The sequence below is a fragment of the Microtus oregoni genome, unplaced genomic scaffold (assembly GCF_018167655.1).
Source record: "Microtus oregoni isolate MIOR12 unplaced genomic scaffold, Mior012 000031F_ref0000149, whole genome shotgun sequence".
NCBI lineage: Eukaryota > Metazoa > Chordata > Mammalia > Rodentia > Cricetidae > Microtus > Microtus oregoni.
In genome coordinates, this window is record NW_024543090.1 from 22,786,460 (window position 1) to 22,811,529 (window position 25,070).

Below are 25,070 nucleotides of genomic sequence, written 5' to 3' on the forward strand. Positions count from 1 at the left end.
GTACACAAACATGCAGGCAAAACGGATCCCTTGGAACTGAAGTTATAGACAGTTGCCCGTCACCATGTGGTTGCCCGGAACTGAACTCAAGTCCTCTGAAAGTGCCGCCACTGAGCCATCTCTCCAGTTCCAGGAGGTAATTTTTTTTAAATGATTGACATTAGATACCTGACAGGGTCTCACAAAGAATAAGGAAAGTACACAATATATGACTTCTCAGCGTAGCTATTATTTCATGAAGGAAGGCATTTTCCGAACTTGAATAACTTGCTGTCTACTCTAGCTGTCTTTGTTCCACTTCTGCTAGTCTCTCTTCCCACCCCTGACAACGTATTCTCCCCCACTTCCAACACTTTCTCAGCCAAATAACAGCCCCATCGCTCTGGAAGATTACCTCCTTCTTTTATCTGGGTAAATACACACCGTCCAAGTAATTATATTTACTTACTCATACCTGCCCCTCTACCTAGATAATGAGCACCCACGGCAGAGGTAACATTTTTTGACTCTCCAAAAGTGAGCAAGCCCCAACACTAGATTCCAAACTATTCTCTGAAAATTGTATTTTATCAAGAGAAGTGGTTCAAGGAATGGAGCCCCCAAAAAGAAGTGTTTCGCTTCTAAGGATACCCATAAATAATCAAAGTCAAAAGGAGACATGGTGGGGGGGGACCTTGAGGGTAATAAGGAAATGTGTATTTGTGGGGCCAGTGGGGACTGTGAAGGGTAATTCTGAAAGACCCCCGGTGTGGGGAGACTCTCACTCAAGTCTCGGGATAACACGCCCCCCCTCCGCCCCCCCCCCGTAACTCACTAGAGACCGTCCTTGATGCAATCATACGAGGTTTAATCGACAAGATGGGAACCAGGGCACTGGGGCTGAGACTCATAAACCCATGCAGGGGAGGAGTTCGACCCCAAGTAACTGGGAGTGGGGGTTTTTTAAGGAAGAAACCACAGCCCAGTAATCTGAAAGGGGTAGGGAGGGTATCACAGAAAATTCTGAGTGCCAGTGATGATCACAAGGGGGCAACTCCCTGTTTCTCAAGATTATACTCAAGATTACAATCTAACTTTATCTTCAGCTAGTTCCTGAAACTGAAGCAGCTAATCCTAGATTTCTGATTCTTTTCTCCCAGCTTAGATTTTTGACTCTATTTTTTCTTGCTAGGAGGGTCTGGATTTATCCAGGTCTTTCAATTCTTTTTTCCAAAGATTTATAAGATTTCCAAATATCAAGCAGGGCGGTGGTGGCGCACAACTTTAATCCCAGCACTTGGGAGGCAGAGGCAGGAGGATCTCTGTGAGTTAGAGGCCAGTCTGCTCTACAGAGCTAGGTCAAGGACAGGCTTGATAGCTACAGCGAAACCCTATCTCAGAAAAAAACAAAAGAAAAAGAAAAGAAAAAGAAAAAAAGATTCCCAAATATCTTACTGTCTTTTGGAACATCAGAAAGCTTAAGGAAGATATACTAATGCCAATATGTCTGCTCTGCCTTGGCTGGCCCTCCACACCAAGGCTTGGGTCCCTATCTCAGCTCCGGATTTTATTCCCCTTCCTGATATAATAAAAGTCAAGTTGCACCTAGTCCCACGTCTAGTGTGGAAACAATCCTTTTGAGTCTGAACATGCACTTCACAGGAGAGGGGACCAGGAAAAAGGCACAGATTTCTTGATGACCTTCTGCCCTTGGATGCCACCAACCTTTTCTCTCCAGATTAAACTGTGTTGAAAGCCAAGAGAGGAAATCCTAGTGGTTCAGGAGACCTGTGCCTGCCTGTTCCATTCCACACCCAATCATCTCACCACACCCTCCTCCTTCTCTCTTTATATTCCCCTCCAGTTCAGGATCTGCCAGCTGCAGAGGAGGGAGAGAAGGAAGAAGAAACTCACCATTCCCTGCCCAGCCCCAGCCCCACGCCCAGAGCAATCAACAGGTAGGCAAGCTTCAGACAGGACTCCAGAGTCCTGTGAACAGCAGACAGGTTTGAGCCTAGAATCAAGGAAGAAAAAAAGATCAAAGGTGAAGTAGGGGAGAGTAGGGGAGGACATAAAAAAAAAAAAGGTAGGGCCCCATGAGAAATGGAGGCAGGAGATAGCCAAGCTGAAGATTTGGGGGCAGTGTGGATGAGGGGAGACATCACAGATGGAATAAAGCTAATAGGTTCCTGATTCTACTCAAGTAAGCCTTTCTCTGCTTGTTAGGAAAGTACGGTAAGGGTGTAGCAGGGAGTTCCCCTTCCTCTTCCTGGTTCCTAGGAAAAGGTGACCTTGAGGCAGGCTCCGCTCTCTCAGTCTTCCTCTTCTATCTGTTTATTTTGTGGTTTTCCTGTGGCTGCCTCTCCTGGGAAAAATGGAGAGATTGCGTACAGATCGAATTCAGAGAAGAGACTGGTCAATGTCATCCCCCTCCCCCCCCCCCCAATACCCACAAAATAGGCAAGATTGGGTTTCGGATTACACAGAGGGTGCACGGGAGAAGGGGGTTTCAAATTCGGCAACCCCGTGGTGCTGTCCTCCACTTGGTGCTGAAATCTGACTGCCCTCATTCTTGGTGGGCCCTACGTCCCCAACCTCACCGAGTGAGTCTCCGGCCTCCCTAATTACCTGGCTGGTGCTACCCGACCCCACCCCCGCACACCTAGCGCAGTGGCAGGCGGGAAGGCGGAGCCTGAGTGAGCCCCACCCCTGGAGACTGCGGCTGGGGCCTCCCTCTGCTCTGGCTGGTCGCTTTCTCTCTGCGCTTCTCCTGCAGCCTGGTTGGCACCGGCTGCCACTTTAGCTTCAGCCTTCATCGTGACCCCTATTTTGGCTTCAGCCTCGGACCCAGCTCAGGCTCTCTCTCTACTCGGTTGCATCCTCCCTCCTAGTTCCAAACTTGCTCCAGATCCTGCTCCGAATCCAGTAGCCGCATCCCTAAACCATGGCTGGTCCCTTCTCCCGTCTGCTGTCTGCCCGCCCCGGACTTAGACTTCTGGCTTTGGCTGGAGCTGGGTCTCTCGCCGCTGGGATTCTGCTCCGCCCGGAATCTGTACGAGCCGCCAGTGAACGGAGACTGTATCCCCCAAGGTATCAGTGCCTGAGACGCACGAGGTGGGGGCTGGGGGTGGTGGTGGTGATGGGAACCGAAGGGCTAGAAAGGATGTCTTGAGCAATAGACAAGGCCCCTGAAGATGGATTTCTGTACAGTTTGGAGACCCCAGCCGTATAGGAGGAGTAGGGCCAAATTCGTAAGGCAAGAACATGTGTAAGAACCTGTCACCCGATGTCCCTGCCTCCAAGCCAGCTTTGGCCTGCAAAGTCTAGGTTCACCCACTAACCAAATCCCTTATTGCATGACTAAAAACTACCTTTTCCCCATCTCGACCTATTCTCCTTGTTCTCCTTAATTCTCCCGAGTCTTTCCCCTCCCCCACCCCTAATGCTGTGCTCACTAGAAAACTGTGTAGGTCTGGGGGAATTGAGGCAGCCACAGACATCTAGAACTATTAGGGAGGGAAAAAAAGACCCTGGAAATCCCCAAAAACGATTGTCAATATTTAGCCTACCTCTAATTCCCCCTCCTTCCAAGGAGCAAAGCCAGACAGGGCTCACTGGACAGCTCCCAGCTGACACCAGTAGGTCTAGTCTCCTGTGCCCTCCCTCCATGGTTACTGGGTACCCCCTTCCCAGCGCTGAGTACCCAGACCTCCGAAAGCACAACAACTGCATGGCCAGTCACCTGACCCCAGCAGTCTATGCACGGCTCTGCGACAAGACCACACCCACTGGTTGGACTCTAGATCAGTGCATCCAGACTGGCGTGGACAACCCTGGCCACCCCTTCATCAAGACTGTGGGCATGGTGGCTGGAGATGAGGAGTCCTACGAGGTAGGGGGCCCCCAGAATCTCCCTGGTGACCCAAGCCACCTTCCCGGAAATCCCAGTTCCTTCCCCCTGGAGATCCCTCGTGTCTGTTCCCTGAAGACTCTGGACTGTCTGTACTCACATTTCTGACCCAGTGAAATCGATCTACAGTTGAATCCCAGGAAGGAGTTCCTCTTTATAACCACCTCTCCCTCTTCACTCCCTACCAGGTATTTGCTGAACTCTTTGACCCTGTGATCCAGGAGAGACACAACGGATATGACCCCCGAACAATGAAGCACACCACTGACCTTGATGCCAGTAAAGTGAGCCAACTCTGACACCTGCGATTTGTGTGGCCTGTGCACAGTGTTCTGTATCGCTAATCGTTACACCATGCTTCCTGACTCACGGTTATACTGCTAAGCTTTCAATAGTGATAAGAGAAAGAAGTAGCTATCTTGGAGACTAGCAGATATGAAGACAGCGGATAAGAGGGACTGTGTCAGGATAATGGGGTTGGGGAGAATATGATCAAAGTACACTTCGTGTATGAAATTGTGAAAGAATATTCTTTAAAAAGTGACGATGCCTTGGCTGGGTGTGGTGGCTCACACCTGTAATCTCAGTCCTCGGGAGGCTCAGGAGAGACCCCCCCCCCAAAAAAGGCTGTAACCAAAGTGGGAAGTTTGGAGAAATGGTCACAATGTCCTCTTCAGTTGCCTGTCCAGTGTGTCCTCCCTTTCAGTGCATGCATTATAGTCCCTAAGAGCTTCCACCTGTTGTGTGACTGTGACTTCTCTGTTTCTCTGACTCCTCAGATCCGTTCCGGCTACTTTGACGAGAGGTATGTATTGTCCTCAAGAGTCAGAACTGGCCGAAGCATCAGGGGACTCAGTCTGCCTCCAGCCTGCACGCGGGCAGAGCGACGAGAGGTAGAACGTGTGGTGGTGGACGCACTGAGCGGCCTGAAGGGTGACCTGGCTGGACGATACTATCGGCTCAGTGAGATGACGGAGGCTGAGCAGCAACAGCTTATAGACGTGAGGGGCCCTGAGAGGGAACTGGGTTATGGGAGCAGTTGCTGGGAAAGGGTCAGAGGGGAGGCTGGGCCAGATAAAATAGACGGATTTTGAGAGGCCCAGACAATACTGTGATAATTCTTAAGTCTAATCCCTTTATTCTCCTCAGGACCATTTTCTGTTTGATAAGCCTGTGTCCCCATTGTTGACCGCAGCAGGAATGGCTCGAGACTGGCCAGATGCCCGGGGAATCTGGTATGAGGCAGATCCACCTTTTTTGTTTCTCTTGTGTATGTGAGATACACACACATGTGTGCACACGCGTGTGTGCGCAAACACACACACACATACTTGTCCCCCAGTTCTTGTCTTGATCCCTTTACCTCCTGCCCCCAGGCACAACAATGAGAAGAGTTTCTTGATCTGGGTGAACGAGGAGGACCACACACGGGTCATCTCTATGGAGAAAGGAGGCAACATGAAGAGAGTGTTTGAAAGATTCTGCCGGGGCCTCAAAGAGGTTGGAGAAGGGTGTGCAAGGGAGCTAAGTGGGAGGAAATGAGAAAAACCCAACAGCAGCATAGGCAGATTAGCTATATCATTTGTCAACCAACCCAGGATATTTCTGATAGTAGAAAAGGTTGATCATTAACCACGGGAGGACAATAGTTACAAATAGGGCCATCCTTGAAAACCAGGGCGGATAATACTCTTGAAATAGGAAGAATGTCAGTCACCTAAGGAAGGAAATAAAGCATAATCTTTGCCAAGTCATGCAAAGAAGGAACCAATGATATGACAAACCGGTGCTGGGGCGGGTGGTGTGAGGTAGGATGTGCAGCTAAGGAGAACATTTGAGCCTGGGTTGATGTAGCGGGTGAGAGATTGGTATGTTTATGACACATCACGCAGTTCTGAGCCAAGGTGGGCCTCGACTCTGGATTCTGTCTATCATTGTAGCTCGGCTTTGAGCTGAGAAGGGGAGAGAGACTAGGGAAAGTGGAGGCTGAAATGGCTTCTGTTCTACAATGTATGGTTCTAGATGAGAGGTGAGTTTATGTCTTATATGGGTTGGGTCTCTATATTTCTGTGTTAGAAGCTGCCATAGATCTAATCCTCATATATTCTTGTATCTACAGTTCTATTTTTGGACTTGTAAAGAAAGAGAGCTTCCCTTTTAGATTCTAGCTGGGAAGCTTATACTATTTTTGGCAAGGGATGGATAATGTTTTATGAGTGGGTAGAGAAATACTCTTTAATTATATGACTCAGTTTCCTCATCTATAAAGTTGAGATAATAAGATTGCTTATATTTTAGGTTGTGAGAATGAAATGACATAATGCAGGCAAAATAATTGTCCTGCAATAAGTGTTAGCTTCAGCATGTTTAGCTTCAGGCTTATGATTCCTTCTGAGCTATAGGGTGTCATCTTTACTTATCCCTGGGTAGTGGTCTTTGTATCTATCCCGGAAGACCCCAGTCCCTTCAATTCTAATGGTGGTTAGGCTGGTCAAGAAAAACAGGGACCCCTCTTGTACCCCGTCATTTTCACACATGTACCTCTGGATCTGGCTTCTTTGTTCTACTTTTTTTTCTTTTTTCTTTTCTTTTTTTCTTTTTTTTTTCTTTTTTTTTTTTGGTTTTTCTAGACAGGGTTTCTCTGTGGTTTTGGAGCCTGTCCTAGAACTAGCTCTTGTAGACCAGGCTGGTCTCGAACTCACAGAGATCCGCCTGCCTCTGCCTCCCAAGTGCTGGGATTAAAGGCGTTTGTTCTACTTTCTTGTTTCTCTATTATACGTGCTCCTTCTCCAGCTAAGAGTAGGCTCTCCTGCCTCTCTTATCATCCCCTTTCTGTCCGAAGGGACCCTCTGCTCTTTGTTAAAGAGATAATTGATGTAAGAAGAACTCGTGAAACAATCAGCCATTTCTGTTCTGTCTACCACTTTCGTTCATTTCATAGGTCACCCTTAATGTATTCATTGTTCCCTCAAGTTTCTTCCACAATCTATTCATCCACAATCTTACCAGTATGCATATAATGCAATATCAAAGTTACCTTTCATGTGTGATGACAATGATTTTTAACAACAAAGAGCATGTCATTCATCCATCCTCGAGCTTCTTGTTGGAGACATATTTCTAGAGTGTTTGTAGGGCTAACTAAGAGGGGTATGTCTGTCCCTGATTTTCTCACAACAGAACCTCTGTTGGCACAGGTGGAGAGGCTGATCCAGGAACGAGGCTGGGAGTTCATGTGGAATGAACGTTTGGGATACATCCTGACCTGTCCATCTAACCTGGGCACTGGACTTCGGGCAGGAGTGCACATCAAACTGCCCCTGCTAAGCAAAGTAAAGGAAATGTGGGGTTAGAGAGGGGTGTAGGTGAGAAGTGGGGTTTGATGAGGAGGGAGGAGGCACTCTGGAAGGAGCCAGTTATATCATATCATATCATGGCTAAAGGACAAGGGCAAGGTAGGAACAGCCCCTGCCTCTATTGACCTGCCCGTGATTTCTATCTTGCCTATAGGATAACCGTTTCCCAAAGATCTTGGAGAACTTAAGACTCCAAAAGCGCGGAACAGGAGGCGTGGATACTGCTGCCACAGGCAGTGTCTTTGACATCTCTAATCTGGACCGACTTGGCAAGTCAGAGGTGAGGTCTTATGAATTAGGTTGAGGAATTGCGATGAGACAGTGAGTGAGCCTTAGGAATGTAATAAAATCTGAAATAAAGTCCAGGTTGAGTGGGGGAGGGGAGAGAAAAAAATGCGTTTTCAGAGATACAAGATCAGAAAGAGAAAGAAAGAAACTAAGAAAGAAACTCAGGCCAGGCAAGGTGGCTCAGGCTTTTAAGACCAGCAGAGGCAGGGAGATCGCCTGAGAATCCCAGGCCAGCCTGGTCTCCACAGCAAGTTCCAGGCCAGCCAGGGTTACATAGCGAGATCCTGTCTGTAAATAAATAAAAAGAAGAGACAAAGAAGCTCACATAGATTACGGGACATAGAGATCAAGGAAGAGTGTCCTGCAGGTGGAGCTGGTGCAGCTGGTCATCGACGGAGTGAACTATTTGATTGACTGTGAACGGCGTCTGGAGAGAGGACAGGATATTCGGATCCCCGCACCTCTTGTCCATGGCAAACATTAACTCCCCATCCCCAGCAAACAAAATAAGCATATTTAATGGTGGCCTGTTCTACTTGCCCCTCACTCCCTGTCCTAGTAAAGATTCCATATTATGTCCCAGCTGTCTGTGTTCTTTCTGTTGGGGTGGTGAGGAGGAAGCAGGAAGTGAAAACAAAGAGTGGGGCCATTCATGTTGGCAGGAGCCACATATGCCGGAGCACTGCTTCTCAGTTGGGCAGTGGAGCGCATCACCCACGTCCCTCCTGAGAAGAATTAGAACACACTGCCATTCACAATATGTTCAGTATGGTGCAAGCTTTCTCCCTCAACTGAAGGAACAGTATCATAACAGGAAGCCAACAAAGCTGAGGGTCAGTGCCAGGGCCCAGGAGGATTGGAACCAGTCATAGAGGCCCCAGGCTGAGCTTCGACCTGTAACGAGACAAGGAATGGGAAGAATATCACGGTCTGTTCCCCAGGAGCCTTTGATGCTGCAGAACGAGCTCTCTGTGTATAGAGCCCTCTACTCCAGAGACTGTCTTATGTGGGCAGAGGGCCAGACAAGTTAGGACTTGGACTTTGGGTCAGATGACAGCTTCTCACACTGGGCAGTCGGTCACTTACCCCATTGTTCCAGGATCTCCTTCCCTTCGTGCTGGGCCCATGCAATTGCTTGTCGCTGTTCAGGACTCAGATAGGCCATTTGCTCAGGTGTGACAGCTACAGCCTGGACACTAGTGAGACTAGACAGCTGGGTGGGGTTGAATACCACCTAGACAGAGGCAAGGACAGGAGTCAGTACATCCATGGAACCCCGTTGGGACCCAACTCTCCCTCTGAGAACTCTAGGTCCCAGTCCACCAAAACTTACTGCAAACTTGGGAGCAGGGATGACAGAAATGGCAAGAGGAGTCAGGCCCTGGATCTGGTCCCGCAGTAATGCTGAAAGAGCCAGGTCCGGGATGCCAGCTGGTGAAGGAAGCAGAACACATCTCACTATCACAATCCACCCACGATGTAGTAACGAAACCCTGGCCACTCGTGACAATCAGTGGCCCAGCTTCCCCACCTGCTATTGTGCCAATTTCAGTGAAGATCTCAGGTCCCCAGTTACTGACTGGGCCAAAGCCGCCAGGCAGCACAAGGAGATAGGCAAGAACTTCTAGCTGTTCCTCAGAGCATGGGAGATGCAGGTTGCCCAGGAAGAGAGCTGCTTGGCTGTGGAACAGTCAGAAGAAAGGGAGGAGAATTCAGCTTCGATGATGGAGGAAGAGATGAATTCAAAGGGACTTCCTTCCTTCACGGGCCCACCCATTTGTGAGCCCATCTCCACCACAGCACGGCCACCCCAGACCTTCCATAGGTAACCTAAACTCCCAGCTGCTGATGTGCTGTAACTCCTCTGGCCGCAGGCCGCAGAGTGTGTGGCCCAGCGCTGTCAGATAAATGAAGTCCAGGTGGCTCACACGCCGACCACTCTGCCGCAGGAAACTGGAGACCACGGCACGGAGCTGGTAGGGCACAAGATAAAGAGATAAATCATGGGGAATTAATGGATGGGAAAATGACGAAGGGAGTGGAAGGGCTCCTGGACTATATTGACTTGTTCTAACCATCAGAAGATCCTATAGCAGTGAAGGAAAATCAAGGTAACATTCTTGCCCTCCCTCACAAAGATACTAAGAGGAGAAAGGGGCTAACGGATACAATGTATCCAGGACCTCAGAGAACAAATCACAGAGCTCCTAAAGTCACTAATATAGAGCATTAAGAAAGAGAAAGCTGAATGTGGTGACACACTTGCAATCCCAGAATCTGGGAGACAGAGGCAGGAGGATCAGAAGCTCAAGGCTATCCTCAGCTCTGGAAGAGGGTCAAGACCAGGGTGGGCTACATAAGAAGACCCTGTCTACAAAAAACAAAACAACCGAAATCAAGAAAAGATAGAAAGAATGGTCTGAAAGTATCTCAGGAGAAAATCCCTTGGGCTTTTGCTAACTTAGAGGACTAGGTCTACAGGATGGATGTCTGGGGCAAGGCGAAGAAGGTGTTACCTGGACAGAGCTCCAGCCATCTATTTGCCCCAGACTGCTGAGCACACCCCAGTCCACCAGCGTAAGCTCTTGCAGTTCCCGCTCTCCCAGACCTCTCAGGAGCTGGCCCAGCTGCAAGATCTGCTCAGGACGGAATCCCCGAGGAGTGCCCCACAACTAGGAGGAAGACAGGGGCGATGTGAGTAGAAAAAGCACCGGACTGGGAGTCAAACACAGGATCTTGGACTTTAGCTGCGGGACACCGGTCCGATCACACTCATCTTGTTCTCAGTTTCCACAACAGAGAAATGAGAGTTTCTCTAGTTTAGGGGTTACTGAAAGGCTGGATTCTCCATTCTAGTTGAGAACAAGCTCTAGGCCACGAATTCTAAACTCTATACGTACAAGACCCCTTGAGGTACCTGCTAAAGTGCAGATCCCAGATCCAAACTCCTGAGATTCTTAGTCCAGCATGGGACCCAGCAATTGCCTTTTAAGAACCTGCTCCTTGGGCACTTTTGATAGACATTCAGTTAGGCCCTCTATCTATATTGTACTACTCTTTCTTCAGTATTGACCCCCTGACCTTCCACTTAGAATCCAAACCTCTCGCTTTCACCTACTGCTTCCCCACCTCTTACCCGAGTCTTCACCCCCTTTTGTCTCATATCACACTCAACTTCCTCATGTTTTTAATCCCTCTGGCCCTATTAGCCTCTCCTTCCCTAACCTGCTTGGCCTTGCCCATGGCTGCCTGCAGTTCCTCGGGACCAAGTCCTGGATCTCCAGCAAACAGTGACAGACAGTCCTCAAAGTCTGCGAGTTCCATCTCTGCGATCTGTGTGGCAGACCAGGCTGCTGGGAAGGTGCCCCGTATGTCTGCACAGCTTGGTACGGGTTCTGAAGGCAGAAGGCAGAGACCAAGGGTCAGTCTAATACTAAATGATGCCTCCAGTGATACCTGCAGATTGTTTAGCCTTTGGAGGACAGAGCAGTGTGGGCAGCGTGGGTTAGGGAACGATGACAGTGAGAAATACAGGGCTCAAGGGGCATTTGAACAGAAGCGACTGGCTATCACGAGGCCATCCTTTGTTAAGTGGAAGACAGGGGAGATTGCTCAGGTGTTTAATGAGAGCTGAATTAGAACCCAGGTCTCTAGCCTCATGATGTCTCCTTCTGTCTAGGGATTTCCCAACAGACAGCGCCACACTTTGCCGGTCAGAGGGAACAAGAAAAATTGTTTTGTTTTGAGACAGTGTCTCCTGTAGCCCAGGTTGGTCTTAAAATCTGCTACGTAGTTAAGGCTGACCTTGAATTCCTGATCATCCTGACTCCACTCCCAAGGGTTTGGGTAACAGGTGTGTATACCACCACACCCGACTTTAAACATTTAATGGGTTATAAACTCCCAGGATTATAGACCCTGACAACTAGAAGAGACCTTGAATATCATCTTCTAACCCTTGTGCTTTACTGATGATCAAAACTCAGGGAGCAGGAAAACAGCTCGGAAGGTCCAGCACACCTAGAACCCAGCCTCCCACCCCACTGCGGTGTCCGTGAGGGAACCCAGGGCCTTGTACATGGCAGCCGAAGCTCAGCCACCCACAGTCACCCATCCAGGCTTCCAGTTGCATTGTTTGCCTTGCCGCCTTCTCCCACACGCCCTGCTGGAGGACTTGGGAGCTTCACCTTGGAGACCCTCGGCAGCCGGCTGCACAAGTCCAGCTACTAGAGCTGCTTTCTTGTGGGTAAGCTGGGGTCCCCCACACAGATGACCCACTCTGCTCTGCTCCCAGCTCTGCTGCTTTTCCAGAAGCCGCTCCAGGGTCTCTGGGCCCAAAGCCTCCTGCAAGAGAGAGTAGGGGGAAGGAAAGGCAATCTGGCAGTCAGGGCCAGGAGCTATAGTTTCAAGATCTTGCAGCAGGGCTTGGGGCTCAGGACTGGAGGTGCTGAAGCAGGTATGCCAGGAATTTTAAGCCCACCTGGGCTACAGACTGAGTTCAGGCCTGCCTGACTGTCTCAGAAAACCAAACAAACAAGCAAAAAAACCCAAACAAACAAAATGGAAAACAAAAGCTATAAACAAGTCCTGCCTTTGTTCAGCAGCCTCCCTCCCCAGGCACAGACTGCCCTTCCTTTGTCCTCTATGACCTAGGTCTCGAGAGCCACCCCTCAGTCTCCTTGTTCCTTCACCTCACCCTGGGGATCAAAGAAATAGCCTCAGGAGACAGGGTGAATACGAGGCGTCCAGCTTGCTCTACTTCGTCCCGGCTCCACAACTCTGGCTTTCTGGGGGGACAGATGGGACAACATGGAGCTGAGTGAACTGGGAGAAAAGATTGGGGACTCAGGGTACCTTCAAGCATATGGGATGGGATGCCACCCTGGCTGATGGTCAAGGGCCTGGGTATAGGATGCTACCAAAGGGCCATACCCAAGAACAGGCTCCTGCAACAGCAACCTTCCCAGTTCTGTGGTAAATGTCTCTCCTAGGCAGAAGCCCTGCAGCTGACTGAGCTGGGACAGTAGAATTGGTAAAGGGATCCGTCGTGTGCTCTCTATTCCCAGGAATCCAACCAAGGGGCCCAGTGTATCCAGCACTTCTTCTGAGATCGGGGTCTCCTTTGGAGCCTGGAGAGAGGCATCACGCCTTGGACAATGCACCGGACCCACAGCATCAGACACTTTGAACAGGGCACCAAATCCCTTGACGCCCCCCCTCCCCTCCTATGTGCAACTCAGCAGCCATGAAGGCTCTTATTCACTGCTTTACAAACCCGAGTGAGCTCAGCCAGAAGCAGAGAGAAAGACCAAGAGGCAGAATTCAAAGGATTTCTTAGACTCCAAGGAACACGAGCACGAAACATGAAGGAAGTTGATCAAAAACTCAAGAGGCAGATCTAGAAGCCAAGGCCAGTGGGTAGGTTAGCAGTCTAGGGCTTGGGCCTAGGAGTGAAAGAGCTCTGAAGAGGGGCACAGCAGATCTGAGTCTGAAGGGGTGAGCTCTTACCAGGACATTTAGGGCCCGCTCTGCCAAGGCTGCCCTGTGGAGTGGGGTCAGGGCCAGCAGCTGCTCCGGGGCACCTTGGACCAACTCGACCACCAACATAATGGAATCACCGGACAATCTGTCCATCAGCTGGATCCTATTATTGAAATTCGACAGTGATGACACTCAAGTGGAAGGGAGCTGAGCTGAGGAGGGATCGACAAGCCCCAAGTTCCTAAAATCAGATCTCAACTGTGACTCTACGCTGACGTTCAGCAGTCCTGAGCGGGTTCCCACCAGGCTCGGGAAGGAAGAGCTCAAGGGTGGTGGTTATCTCTAACTAGCTGTTGAAACAATCCCACCTGATCTGACGAACTCAAAAGCCCCAGGTATTAAACACTGTTCAAATCTCTTAGCATTCCAGGAACTCCGGTTTTCTGACTCATGGTCCAAGATCTTCTACCTGTACATAGTTACATACATTTAAATGGCCTTTAAAAGGAATAAAACAGAAATCAGAAGTGGTACCTGTGCTCTCTATATAGAAAAAGGCCAAGTGTATGAGAACCAAAATCTACAAGAAATCTTGCAAACATGTATGGGCAATTAGCTACTTTCGCCATCCTCACATCTTCAGGAAGTCTTTAACTCCAGCCTTTCCCGCCTCTTACTTGCAGCTCAGATGGCAAGGGGCTGGGAAAATGAGAAAGGTACTCATGAACTAGAGACCGGAGAGATGGCTCAGTGGCTAAGAACACTGACTGCTCTTCCAGAGGATCAGGGTTTGATTCCCAGCTCAGAATCATCTAGAACTCCTATTCCAGGAGACCCGACACTGTCTTCTGGTCTCTGTAGGTAGCAGGATGTACTTGGTGTGTAGAAATATATGCAGCAAAATAACCATACACATAAAATAAAATAATAAATTATTAAAGATCTAAAAAAAAAAGGTTGAGTCTGGTGCCACATGCCTTTAAGCCAGAGGCAAGTGGATCTCTAGGAGTTCCAGGCCAGCCTGGTCTACACAATGAGTTCCAGGCCAGTGAGACCCTTTTAAAAAGATACTCATAAACCAGAATCTCAGGGATGGGGGAGCCTCTCACTAGCCTTCTCTCCCCCAGTTCATACTCGAATCCCCTTTCTAACATTCCGACCATAAGCTTAGGTTTGGATAGCACAAACTGATCAGGAGCTCACTACTTCAATTGTATTACATTGTGCAAAAAACTCTAAACTTTTATCTTGTTAATCCTAGTCTTGCCCCCGTGGAACCACTCACAAATAAACCTATACATCTCTATTTGATAGCTTCTCAGGATCTTGGAGGCTTTTTAAGACCCTTCATCCCCTGCCCCCATTCACTCCTCTGAACACACTGAAAACACAGTGTGCTAATCAGATTACAATCCTCTAGGGCATAAATAGACCATTTCCAGGCAGTGGTGGGGCACACCCTTAATCCCAGCACGTGGGAGGCAGAGACAGGCAGATCTTTGTGAGTTCAAGGCCAGCCTGGTCTACAGAGCGAGTTCCAAGAAAGCCAGAGCTACACAGAGAAACTCTGTCTTGAAAAACAAAAAACAAACAAACTAAAAAGATCATTTCCTCCTTCATTTCAGTTACTGCACATCTACACATCCATTAATGTAGCCTAGATTTTTCCTAAGTTCACCTGATGACCACAACACGTAATTGCCAGCCTGTGTCAGGGCCGTTCTTGGGAGTGGATGGATATGTAAAAGATCTTTGAGAGATTCCTGTTTGGGACTGTAGGGCTACCTCTTCTGGGTATTTCCCAAGAAGGAGCGTCTACTCAAAGGTGAGCATCCTGCGGCCCCCATATCTCCAGGCAGCCACTTACGGTAAGTCCAGGAGTAGCTTTGTGTCGAGCTCATTCAGTTCTGGCCCCAGGGGAGTCAGCTCTGGCTCTGGCATTGTCATCCTCCGCTGTAGCTCTGCCCAGATACAGGCCCGCTGGGAGGTATTGAGCAGAGAAGGCAGGGTGAAGACAGAGCTGGGCATGGAGCCTGGGATTCTGAGCCCAGGGTCCACGCTTCCCACTAAAGCCTCCCTCTCACCAGGCTCCCTCGAACACCGGTGGGCAGTTGGTAGAGCATGTGCACCACGGCGAGGAAATCAACCAGTGAGCTGATCTGCTGCAGAAAGTCACAGGACATGCCCCCTGCCAGGTTGCCCAGAGCCCTGCAGGCATTGAGTGGGAAGATGCTCTTTAACACTTGTAATAGCCTGCCTGATCCTTAATATCAGCACTCTCCACACAGAGACTGTTCTCATTGATAGTCATCTACAGCTTGTGAAATGTTTGTACATAGATAACATCGTTGGCTTCCCATAACATCATCGCTGTTTAGCAGCGAGAAAACAAAGATCTACAAAGGTCAAGGGATATTCTTAACATCGGTCTGCTGGAAGTTGAGACTAGAGCTGTCTTCGGATTCCAAAGCCCCTGCTTCTCTTACTGTAGGTGTAAGTAAAGTGATACTACTTCTTTCTCTAGTGGCTCTAAAGTCACCTTGAATTAAATTAGGAACAGCAAATGTCTATTAGGAGTTTCTACTGAGCCAGGTACCATGTGAAGGATAGTATGTGCCTTGATTTCATCCAGTTTTCACAATAACTTTATTTTAATTCTCATTATATAAGAGGAAAAAATCTGAAGCTTAGATTTAGAGATTTGACTCTTGGTAGCAAGGATGTGATACAAGCCCAAGTTTTCTGAGTCCCACAGCAATAACTGGATATCTGTGGCACCGGGGAAGGGAAGGAGGAAAGCAAGGGGAGGGAAGAAAACCCAAATGCTGGCTAGGCTGGAATAATAGCCCATTTAGTGAGCACTTAATAACAACAACAATAATAAAACCAACTGAATTGAACTGACTAAGCCCAAGCTACTCACTGCAGATTCCTGAGGGTCAGGTTGGTAGGCACCTGCATCTTCTTCCAGAGAAACTGTGCCTATAGACAGACAAAGAGGGAACAGTTCCCAACAGAGGTACAGTCCTAAGGACCTCAGAGGTGAGCATGAGGCCTTATTTCTTCACTTTGTGATTCCTACCAGTCCCCTTTCCCCAGAGTCCTACTGGGGGAGGGGGGGAAGGGGGAGGGAGAGAGCGCAGTGATACGGGATAAGTTATCAGAGCAAGGGCTGAGTAAACGAAGTAGAAAAAGCATAGAGGGTGTTCCCATGGCAGAAGAAAGAGTTACCTGCTGCTCAGACCAAGGCAGCTGCCGATAGCGCCTTCGGTTCGCCAGAAGAGCCGCAGTGTCCAGCTGTAGAAGCTTTAGTGGGAGCAGGGGAAGCAGGCAGTCTGGCCAAGTGGTGGGGCTGGGCTGCTGGCAGTGATGGGTACAGCAGTGCAGTGATAGGTGGGAGGTTCTGCACTGGCCCTCAGAGAAGGGCAGAAAGGGATCAAAGCCAGGATGGGGAGGATGGCATTTGCCCTTGCAGCAGTGAGCACTTAGGAGCCCTCACGCCTCAGGCTGTTGGGGTTGTGTTGAGCTAGTTAAACACCTGATGAATGGAAGTACCCGAGCTTTTCTCAGCCTCATTCTTTTTGTCTGAAAGCAGGAGGCTGGCCTGGAGGATCTCGGGCCTTCTGGCTTTGACAGTGTGGGATAATGGGAGCAATAATGTTCTGCATCTAGACTGGGATGCTGTTCAGATCTAGGTGGGCACAGAGGTCACTGAACTCTCAGAGCTTCTGTAGGGGGAGTTTGTGAGGCAACACCAGCCCGATGAAGCCACCCACAAGATGGAGAGGTGCTCAGTCTGGGGGTCCCGCACGTACCTGACCAGGAATGCACACGGTTGCGCCAGCACCTGTTGCACCCATATTTTTAACACCATCTTTTACCTGCATGAGAATGAGTGGTACCTGTGTGCATGTGTGCATGAAAGCGTGCATGATTGTGTGGGGTCTCTGACCACAAGGAAGGTGCCCACCCGCTGTGTCCCACCCATCTTTGCTTATCTCATTCTCCTGTTCTCATACCCGAAAGGTCTGCAGCAGTGCAGCGGTCTGGCAGGCTGAAAGCCTTGACAGCTCAGGGCCCAGGCAAGAACAAGCCCCAACCAGAACTCGTTTAGGGATGGCCTGGAGTGTCTGGGGACTGAGACCTGGCAGCAGAGGGTGCAAGGAGCAGAGTTCCTCCAGGGATAGCTAAGGGACAAGAGACAAGTGGTCTGAAGAAGGGAGGGGCAGGATGTTGGAGACAATAACCCTGTACAGTAAGAGCAACAGGTATGAGAGGAACTGACAGGGAGGGCAGAGCCGAGGCAAGAGTCATGGGAACAGGGCCCAGAGCCTCTAGGGGATACGGAGAACTTGATGCTACTCACATCGTGCCTAGGGAGGAGCCTTCCAAATAACAAAACAGCCTGTAATGGGATAGAAAATGAATTGGTAGCTCTCAGTTCCCATCAGCCAGGTCCCAAACAGGTCCCTGGACCTGCCCTCTCAACCATCCCATGGACCAACCTCTCTGAGGGGTCTTCTTGAGCTGAGAAAGGGGAAAGAGGCTTACCCAGGAAAAGGAAGGGTTGATGATATCTCTACATGTGATTCTCATGACTGGGGCGTCAGGGAGTAAGACAAGCCCACCTGGGCAGGTGTGACGCTGGCTCCCTGTAGGGCAGGAAGCATGGCTCTAAGCTGGGGCTCTGAGAGCTCCTGCAGGAAGCGGAGGCCCAGCTGGGGAAAGAGAGGTGCCCAGACCCGCAGCTCTCGGGGGCTTAAGACAGCTCCTCCGGATGAACGCAATACTCCCAGAAGTTCATATGCCACCTGGAAGAGAGGAGGGCTTGGGACTGGGGAGAAAATACAACTGTATCCAGGACTGCCCTTCCAAACTCACATCTGGATTTACCAGGGCTTGGGCAAGTACTTGAAACCAGGGATGAGACCAGAGTGGACCTGGTTCAAGATCACAAAAGGAGTCATTGGGAAGGACTAGGAAGAGGTGAAAAGAGGCAAGAATGAGTCGGCGCTAAGCAACAGAGATGGCAGGGAGTGGGATTAGGAACCCACATCACTGTGCTTAACCTCGGTTGGTGCAACTGGGCAAGTCACTCATACAGTCCCTGGGGCAATCTGGAGTCTTTCCGATTTGTACCAAGGGGCTCACCCGTCCTTCTGGGCGGAGGGTCCCATTGGCAGCGCACTCCAGCAGGCCTTGCTCTACTGGCCCCATTGGATCACTCAAGGGCACCAGACTCTGCAGCTCTTCAGGACTCAGGAAACAGGCTAGGGACCCAAGCCTGAAGGGGGCATGCAGTTGACCTTCATGTGGTCACTGATACTATACCCAGGGGTGAACTATTTGGTACACAGAGTAGGCACGTAAGCTAAACTAGGAAATGTGAGCACAATATATCAGTTTCCCTCTGAGCCCCTAGATCGCCAGGGCCATGTCCTCCTCTCTCGCCCCTTCCTTCCTAGGGGACTTTCCCTGCTTCTCTACCACTTCCACGCTGGCTATGGTCGATTCCACCACGCACCTGCGTACTTGCTCCTCCCCATCCTCCATGCTCTGGTTTACTAGGCTACGGAGCACATGTCGGGCATGCCCTGGCCCAAGACCTGCCACTGGCCAGCTGTCCTCCAGGGCCTGGATCTGAGATGGGGAAGGAGACATGGGGTAATGGTGAGACAGGGACCCCACTAGGAGAGATACTACTGACTCCCATTCCATCTTGAGGAGGATGGTGTGATGGAATAAAGATGATTCTCCTACCTGATGAGGGCTGAGCTGTAGAAAGTTCTCCAGTGGAAGATAGGGAAGCAAAGGCAGCACTGCCCACAGCAGCTCCTGGGGCCAATCAGGTACTTCTCCAAACAGCTCAGGGGCCAGCAGGCGCTTGGCCAGGGCCTCCTTCTGTTCGGGCTTCATTCCTGAACTGTGATCCCGGATGGCAGCCAGGCTAAGGAGAGTAACAGGTGCTAGCGTTTTTCTTATATCCTCTCCGCTGCAGCCTTGTCACTGTGGACAGGACGGGGAGCTCTGCAGGTGAACTCTGACCTGACTCTGACAGAGGCGGGGGGGTGGTGCTTACACACTGTCATTGGCCAAGAGCGATGGTGGGAAGCGCATCAGGTCAGGGACGGCCAAGAAAGGGATGAGCGGCGACAAGTCGATGAAGAGCTGGGAGGTGAGGCGTGGGTACCGCTGAAGCAGCAAGGCTGTCAGGCGACCCATGGCCTGCTCCTCAGATGGCGGCACCTGGGAAAACACAGAAACGGATGCTGCCTCTGCGGGCATCCGCTATCTTCGCCACCTCCTCTTTAGGGTTCCCCTTGTCACTGAAGCAATCCCCCAGAACACTAGGGTCTGGGGGCCTTTGATCTCTTTATTCCTTTTCTCCCTGCTCCCCTTCCCTCTGCCCACCTTCAGCTGAGCCCAGGAACGACGCATGAGTGTCAGGAAGCCCTGGGCAGCCTCCATCTCCGCTGAGAGCACCAGGTGCTGAAGATCTTCTGGAGGCATGCGCAGGTAGGCCTGGGAACAGGAGGCTAGGGTGGGTCTGACCTCAGTGAGCAGACGTCTCAAGCCACAGCTGTCCCTCAGCCACCCAGGCGTCCCTCCACCTACCTGCACTAGAATTTTCAGGACCCAAACACTCTTCTCCCTCTGGAGTAGATCCCACAGTACAGGCTAGTGAGAAGGAAATGCAGGAAGAGCACTGTCTTTTTGCTCCTCCTCAAGCTTCCCCAGGGACTTTAGCTCAAGTTGTGGGGATGCTTGTACGCCCTTCCTCTGAAGTTCGTATGCACCTCTCTTCAGACGGTAGGCCCCATTCAGTCTGGGGCCATGTCCTATCTTCTCTCGTACGGTCTCCTACGCCAGGCTTATAGTTGGCTCCACAAATACATGTAAGCCTGAACCAGACTACAATCACTGTAAATAATTCCATTTTGTTCAGTCTAAGGCTTGAAAAAGTGGCCCTGACATGAACTAACAAAATTTCACAAAGTGCCTTTACATAACAGATAATCAACAAACTAATGATGAAATTTAACACACTGATAGCTCCTTTCGTCATATGGAAAGAAGCGGCAACAGGAAAACATCGCTTGCCTGAGGTCACAGTAATTTATGTGGCAGATGAACCTGACCTGTTTTCTAACTTGTGGTCCCTTAAGTCTTTCTTTTTCACTCTTACGTTCCAGCCCATGGCTCTCACTTGTTAGGGAGAGGATTAAAACCCTGTACTTCCTGTAGCAGGCCACGGGAGAATCACGAGTGTGACAGAATAATGGAGTTTATCGCATGTTTCTGAATCATGCACTAGGCTAAGCCCGCAGCATGTTGCATTCCACGGAGCCTTCACAACTACCCTAAAAGTTAATATCTTTTTCACTCAGATTATAGATGAGAAGACAGAATGACCAGCCGAGGTTAGCGGCCCAAGCCAGCCGGGCTCTACAGCAGTGTGCTCTCATCACTGGAGTACGACACTACTCCTTCCTTCTCTATTCGAGAAACTTCCTGAGGCCCCTTCCCTTGCTCCAGGACATTTATACTCACGCTGAAGCAGGAGAGGAGCTCCACCTTGCTCAGACCAGAGCCAAGGCCGACAGTGGGCTCTAAGCCTGGTGGGGTGGGTTCTTCTTGCTGCAGGTACTCCCCGACTGTCCTCAGCACACTTCTCCGGCCCTCTGGGCGGAAGGCATCCCAGAAGGAACAGTTGTCTGGGAGACTAGAGAGCAGCAGAGCTTGACCCAACATCCCCTGAGTCTCAGCACCCCCAGCCCCTGGTCCCAAAAGGAAGGTCAGTAGGCGCAAGAGATAATGCAGGCGTGTGGGGTGGGTGAGGGCTGGCACAGAGGCCTGGCAGCGTGGCAACTGGGATAACATGCCAAGCAGAAAGGGACCAGGAGCCAGACAGAGTGGGGATGGCCCCAGAGGTGGCAGGGAAGGCAGCAAGGGGCCCAGCATGCCTTCTAGAAAGCAAGTGTCATTGCCTCCACGACTTATTCTGCACTGGCCTGCTAGCCAAGCCCAGAAGGGAACCAAGGCCTCATACATGGTGTCATTGGCACAGACCATGAGCAGGAAGCTGCCTCCATCCGGGCAGCGTTCTCCACAGGGTCCGACGTGGCAAGGTGGGAAGTCAGTAGGATCCAAAGTGGGACCTTGACATACATGCTGCACCCATGCCTGGTTCCGGGGGGGCACAGCCTGCAGACTCTCCTCCACACACAACCGTTCAGCCCACAGTGTCTCATTCTCCAGGAAGCAACCCCAGAAGATGTCCGGGGTAAGGGGCACAGGGACCAAGCCTTCTGGGCAGCTGGTGGGGGGTGGGAGCAGACCAGCACAGAGTTGCTTTACCAAGCGACGGTTGGGGCCAGACAGGGAAGAAAACGAGAGGTTACCGCAGATCATATCCAGAAATTGATCAGGAAACTGATCATGGCAGGCCTGGAGCCAACCTTGGGCACGTGGTGCCCATGAGACTGCATACCATATAGCTGTCTGGCAGATGACAGCCGTGCTAGGACGGGGCTGCGGGGTGGCAGAAGGGGGCGGTGGGGTGACAGGAGGGGGCGGTGAAGTGGCAGGAGGGCGCGGTGGGGTAGCAGGAGGGGGTGGTGAGGTGGCAGGAGGGGGCGGTGAGGTGGCAGGAGGGGGCGGTGAGGTGGCAGGAGGGGGCGGTGGGGTGGGAGGCTTGATGTGCTGGCAGAGCAAGTAGATAGAGAAGTTGGAAATGCTGTAGGGTGGCTCTGGGCCCGAGTGGTTCTCGCAGAGGGCCTCTATAGAGATGGCTCGCCGCTGCCGGGGGCTGATGTGAGCTGCAGGCTGGGAAGCCCTGGGCAGAGGCACACCTCTGCTCAGGCAGTGCAGAAGGGCAGGGGGTGGTGGTGGTGCTGCAGAGAGAAAGCCCAGCGCTTGGGCATCCCAGGAAAGGTTGTTCCGCATGCCCCTGGGTGCACAGGGAGGAGCAAGCAGGATGGGATCAGGCCACATTTCCTCCAGTTGAAGATTCTGAACCTAGCTCAGAGCTCTCTAGGGGGTGTGGCCAGCATAGGCTTTTCCTGGCTTGAATACTGGGATAGAGGAAAGGACACAAAACTGCCTGGGACAGCCTACCTCTATCCACTTGGTCCTATCCTACTTGCTTTCTTTATCTGGTTTTAGGAAGCTTAAACACAACACTTGTTTGGCCTCATATCAGGAAATCATCCTGACGACTGAGTATGTCCAATTGTGCTCTGGCATTGTCACACTGAAATAGAGGTGCCCAGGCGTCTGCGTGCCCCACTCCAGTCCCATCTTTACTAACCTCATCAACTCTCTCTCTCTCTCTCTCTCATTTTGTTTTTAGTTTTCTGAGACAGGGTTCTCTGTGTAACAGCCCTGGCTATCCTGGAACTCGCTCTGTAGACCAGGCTGGCTTCGAACTGAGACCCGCCTGCCTCTGCCTCCGAGTGCCGGGATTAAAGGCGTGCGCCTCCACTGCGGGCTTATTTTATTCCTCACAATAACTCTGCAGTAGTGATTACTTTGTTTCCCAAAGGGGCAAGTGAGGCACAGCAAAAGTGATGTGTCTTCTAAGATCACTTGACAACGAAGAAGGTGAGTTAGAAACCAATCCAGGCATCACACTCCAAAACCACTAATCCACACTCCTCCTGGTAGCTGTCTGACTTCTGGGGGCTAAAGCCTTCAGCATGCCCCCTACAGACTGCTCAGACCCAGCTCCCCAGAAGTGGAGGTCTCCTGTTACTTACCATAAGAGCAGCTGTTGAAGGTTCCCTAGGAGGGAAAGAGCAAGGAAGAAAACGAGCCTAGTCATAGCTTCTTTCCCTGCTACAACCCAGCCCTCACCCTGGCAGCACTTACCTCCCTGACACTGCCCATTGGCATCGGGCTCTGGCTGTCCCATAATAGAAAAGACCTCATCTTGCAAAGAGTGAGTGACGCGGAGCAGCCCCTCCTGGAAGGCAGCATAGAGGGGGGCCCCCACTGTGCGTAGCAGACCACCCCAAAGAGCCTCCTCAGAGCCCAGATCTCCTGTTGGGGTAAGCAAGCCCAACAGACCCTGTAGAAGGTGAGGCGCTGGTTCTCTCCCATCCAGACCCGTGGCATTGGTTGGGTCCACACTGGGCTGCAGTTGCACCAGGGCCTGCCAGCGTGTACCCTCTAACAACAACATCAGAGAAGGCAGCCAATCAGCAGCCAGGACACAGTCGGACGGCCCATCACGGGTGCATGGAGGCCTCGTCGGAGCAGGGGCGCCTCCAGGAACTAAAGCTCCCAATAGTACCTCTACAAGTCCACCCAGGACACCTGACTGGTGCCCCAAAAAGTCCCGTGGAGTCTGTTCCTGTCCCAGGAGCGCCAGCACATCTCCCAGAAGCCCTAGCATGGGCTCCCAGTCTGGGCTACCTCTCAGTGTCACGAGGAAGTCATGGAGTCGAAGTGCAGGGGGCTGGAGAGGTGGGGGCTCTCCCACTGGTCCCTCCCCCATCCTCCCGAGCTCAAAAGAAGAAGAAACGTTGGCCAGGAATGCAGAGAACCGTTCCTGGCTGAGGGAACGCTGAGGAGCTTGGTCCAGACTGGAGAGGAATGACTTCAGAAGGGAGAGAGCAGGATCCAAAGACTGAGGCCCAGCAAGGGCCAAAGTCACTATAAGAAGAGAGATGAGAAGTCACCAAACGAGAAAGCCTAAAGCCCAAAGAAGCCTTTCCCCTCTGCACTGCTGAAGATAAGTGAAATGAGCTGACTAGCCTACAGCAGTGTTCCTCACCCTGTGGGTCATGACCCCGCTGGGATTAGGAGGACACTTTCACAGGGGTGGCCTAAGACCATCACAAACACAGATATTTATAATATGCAGTAGCAAATTTACAGTTATGAAATCACAATGAAAATAATTTTACGGTTGGGGGTCACCACAGCAGGAGGAACCGTGTTAAAGGATCGGTGGGTTAGGAGGGTTGAGAACCGCTGCTCTAAGGGGAGTCTTGGTCTGCTTTCGGAACCTTAGTGCCACCTGCAGCACCAATCTCTGCCCTCTTCCTTGTCTGTTAGCTGTTATCTAACTGGTAACCTCCACACTGTTACTTACAGACTTTTTTGTTTTTGTTTGTGTTTTTCTTTTGTTTTTCGAGACAGAGTTTCTCTGTAGCTTTGGAGCCTGTCCTGGAACTAGCTCTTGTAGACCAGGCTGGCCTCCAACTCACAGAGATCCGCCTGCCTCTGCCTTCCGCGTACTAGGATAAAAGGCGCGCGCCACCACTACTAGGCTTATTTATAGACTTTTTAAAACAACGATTCTCTATATAATCCAGGCTGGACTCAATTCTCAATCCTTTGCCTCAGAGTGCTGGGCTCACAGGCACAAGCTACCATATTCAGCTAGCCTGCACACTCTTGCCTTATTAAAGGGAACGGTGAGGCCAGTGAGATGGTTCGGTAGGTAAAGGCATCTCTTGCCAAGCTTGGCAATCTGAGTTCAAAACCCAGTAGTTGTTCCTACCTCTACCTGTGTGTCATGGTTCCTCGTGTGTGTGTGCATGCAGAGTTTTAAAAAGAAGGGAAAGCTCATTCTCTCTCTCTCTCTCTCTCTCTCTCTCTCTCTCTCACACACACACACACACAGTTTTTAAAAGATGGGAAAGAGTATTCTCCTTCATGCCCAGCCTACTTCATGTCTCACCTTTGTGTGAGAGCAGCAGAGGCAGCAGCAGCAGTGCAGGCAGCAGGGGCCAGCAGCTCGGAGCCATGTTTACAGGCACACACTTGTCCTAGAGGTGAGTGCTGGTTATTCTCACCTTGAAGGAATAGCCAGGTGAGGACAGGGCATTATAGGCAGCCTGTGGTTTCTCTGACACGGTAGTATGGCTTCTCAGGAAACAATATCTGTAACCTGACATCAGGTTTGTCACCGGAGCCACTGAATACCTGATCCTTTGGCTGTGGGAGGAGGGTGTACTTCTGTTAGAGGGACCAATGACAGGGGATTGCAGAGCCCTCGAAGTATTAGCCAAGGAGAGAGCTTGAGTTGGGAACCAGAGAGAAGTAGG

The 25,070-nt window shown here is 50.8% G+C and overlaps 2 protein-coding genes across 3 annotated transcripts; one reads left to right on the forward strand and one right to left on the reverse strand.

Moving 5' to 3' along the window:
* Window positions 1-1,837: 1,837 nt before the first annotated feature.
* On the forward strand, window positions 1,838-8,115 carry LOC121465828 (creatine kinase U-type, mitochondrial). 2 transcript variants are annotated; one of them, XM_041679237.1, is made up of 10 exons: window positions 1,838-1,937; window positions 2,871-3,069; window positions 3,673-3,871; window positions 4,078-4,173; window positions 4,669-4,890; window positions 5,039-5,124; window positions 5,266-5,389; window positions 7,087-7,221; window positions 7,400-7,525; window positions 7,901-8,115. In XM_041679237.1, the coding sequence occupies exons 2-10, from the start codon at window positions 2,924-2,926 to the stop codon at window positions 8,015-8,017; spliced, it is 1,251 nt and encodes a 416-aa protein (XP_041535171.1). In that variant the 5' UTR covers window positions 1,838-1,937; window positions 2,871-2,923; the 3' UTR covers window positions 8,018-8,115. The 2 variants fall into 2 exon arrangements, with proteins under 2 accessions (XP_041535171.1, XP_041535172.1); XM_041679238.1 differs by having other exon boundaries at window positions 1,846-1,937; window positions 2,756-3,069.
* On the reverse strand, window positions 8,042-24,770 carry Strc (stereocilin). Its single transcript, XM_041679236.1, has 30 exons — window positions 24,704-24,770; window positions 22,885-23,670; window positions 22,773-22,797; window positions 21,708-21,964; window positions 20,566-21,560; window positions 19,630-19,692; window positions 19,449-19,536; window positions 19,094-19,289; window positions 18,775-18,961; window positions 18,539-18,654; window positions 18,166-18,298; window positions 17,643-17,825; window positions 17,381-17,419; window positions 17,034-17,201; window positions 16,830-16,895; window positions 16,246-16,371; window positions 15,938-15,996; window positions 15,099-15,222; window positions 14,882-14,994; window positions 13,042-13,177; window positions 12,466-12,662; window positions 12,230-12,320; window positions 11,721-11,877; window positions 10,759-10,928; window positions 10,050-10,205; window positions 9,364-9,506; window positions 9,065-9,213; window positions 8,867-8,964; window positions 8,620-8,767; window positions 8,042-8,427 (listed from the first exon to the last, which is right to left on the reverse strand). Exons 1-30 carry the CDS (start codon window positions 24,768-24,770, stop codon window positions 8,339-8,341), a joined length of 5,325 nt encoding a protein of 1,774 aa, XP_041535170.1. The 3' UTR covers window positions 8,042-8,338.
* Between the last annotated feature and the right edge of the window lie 300 nt (window positions 24,771-25,070).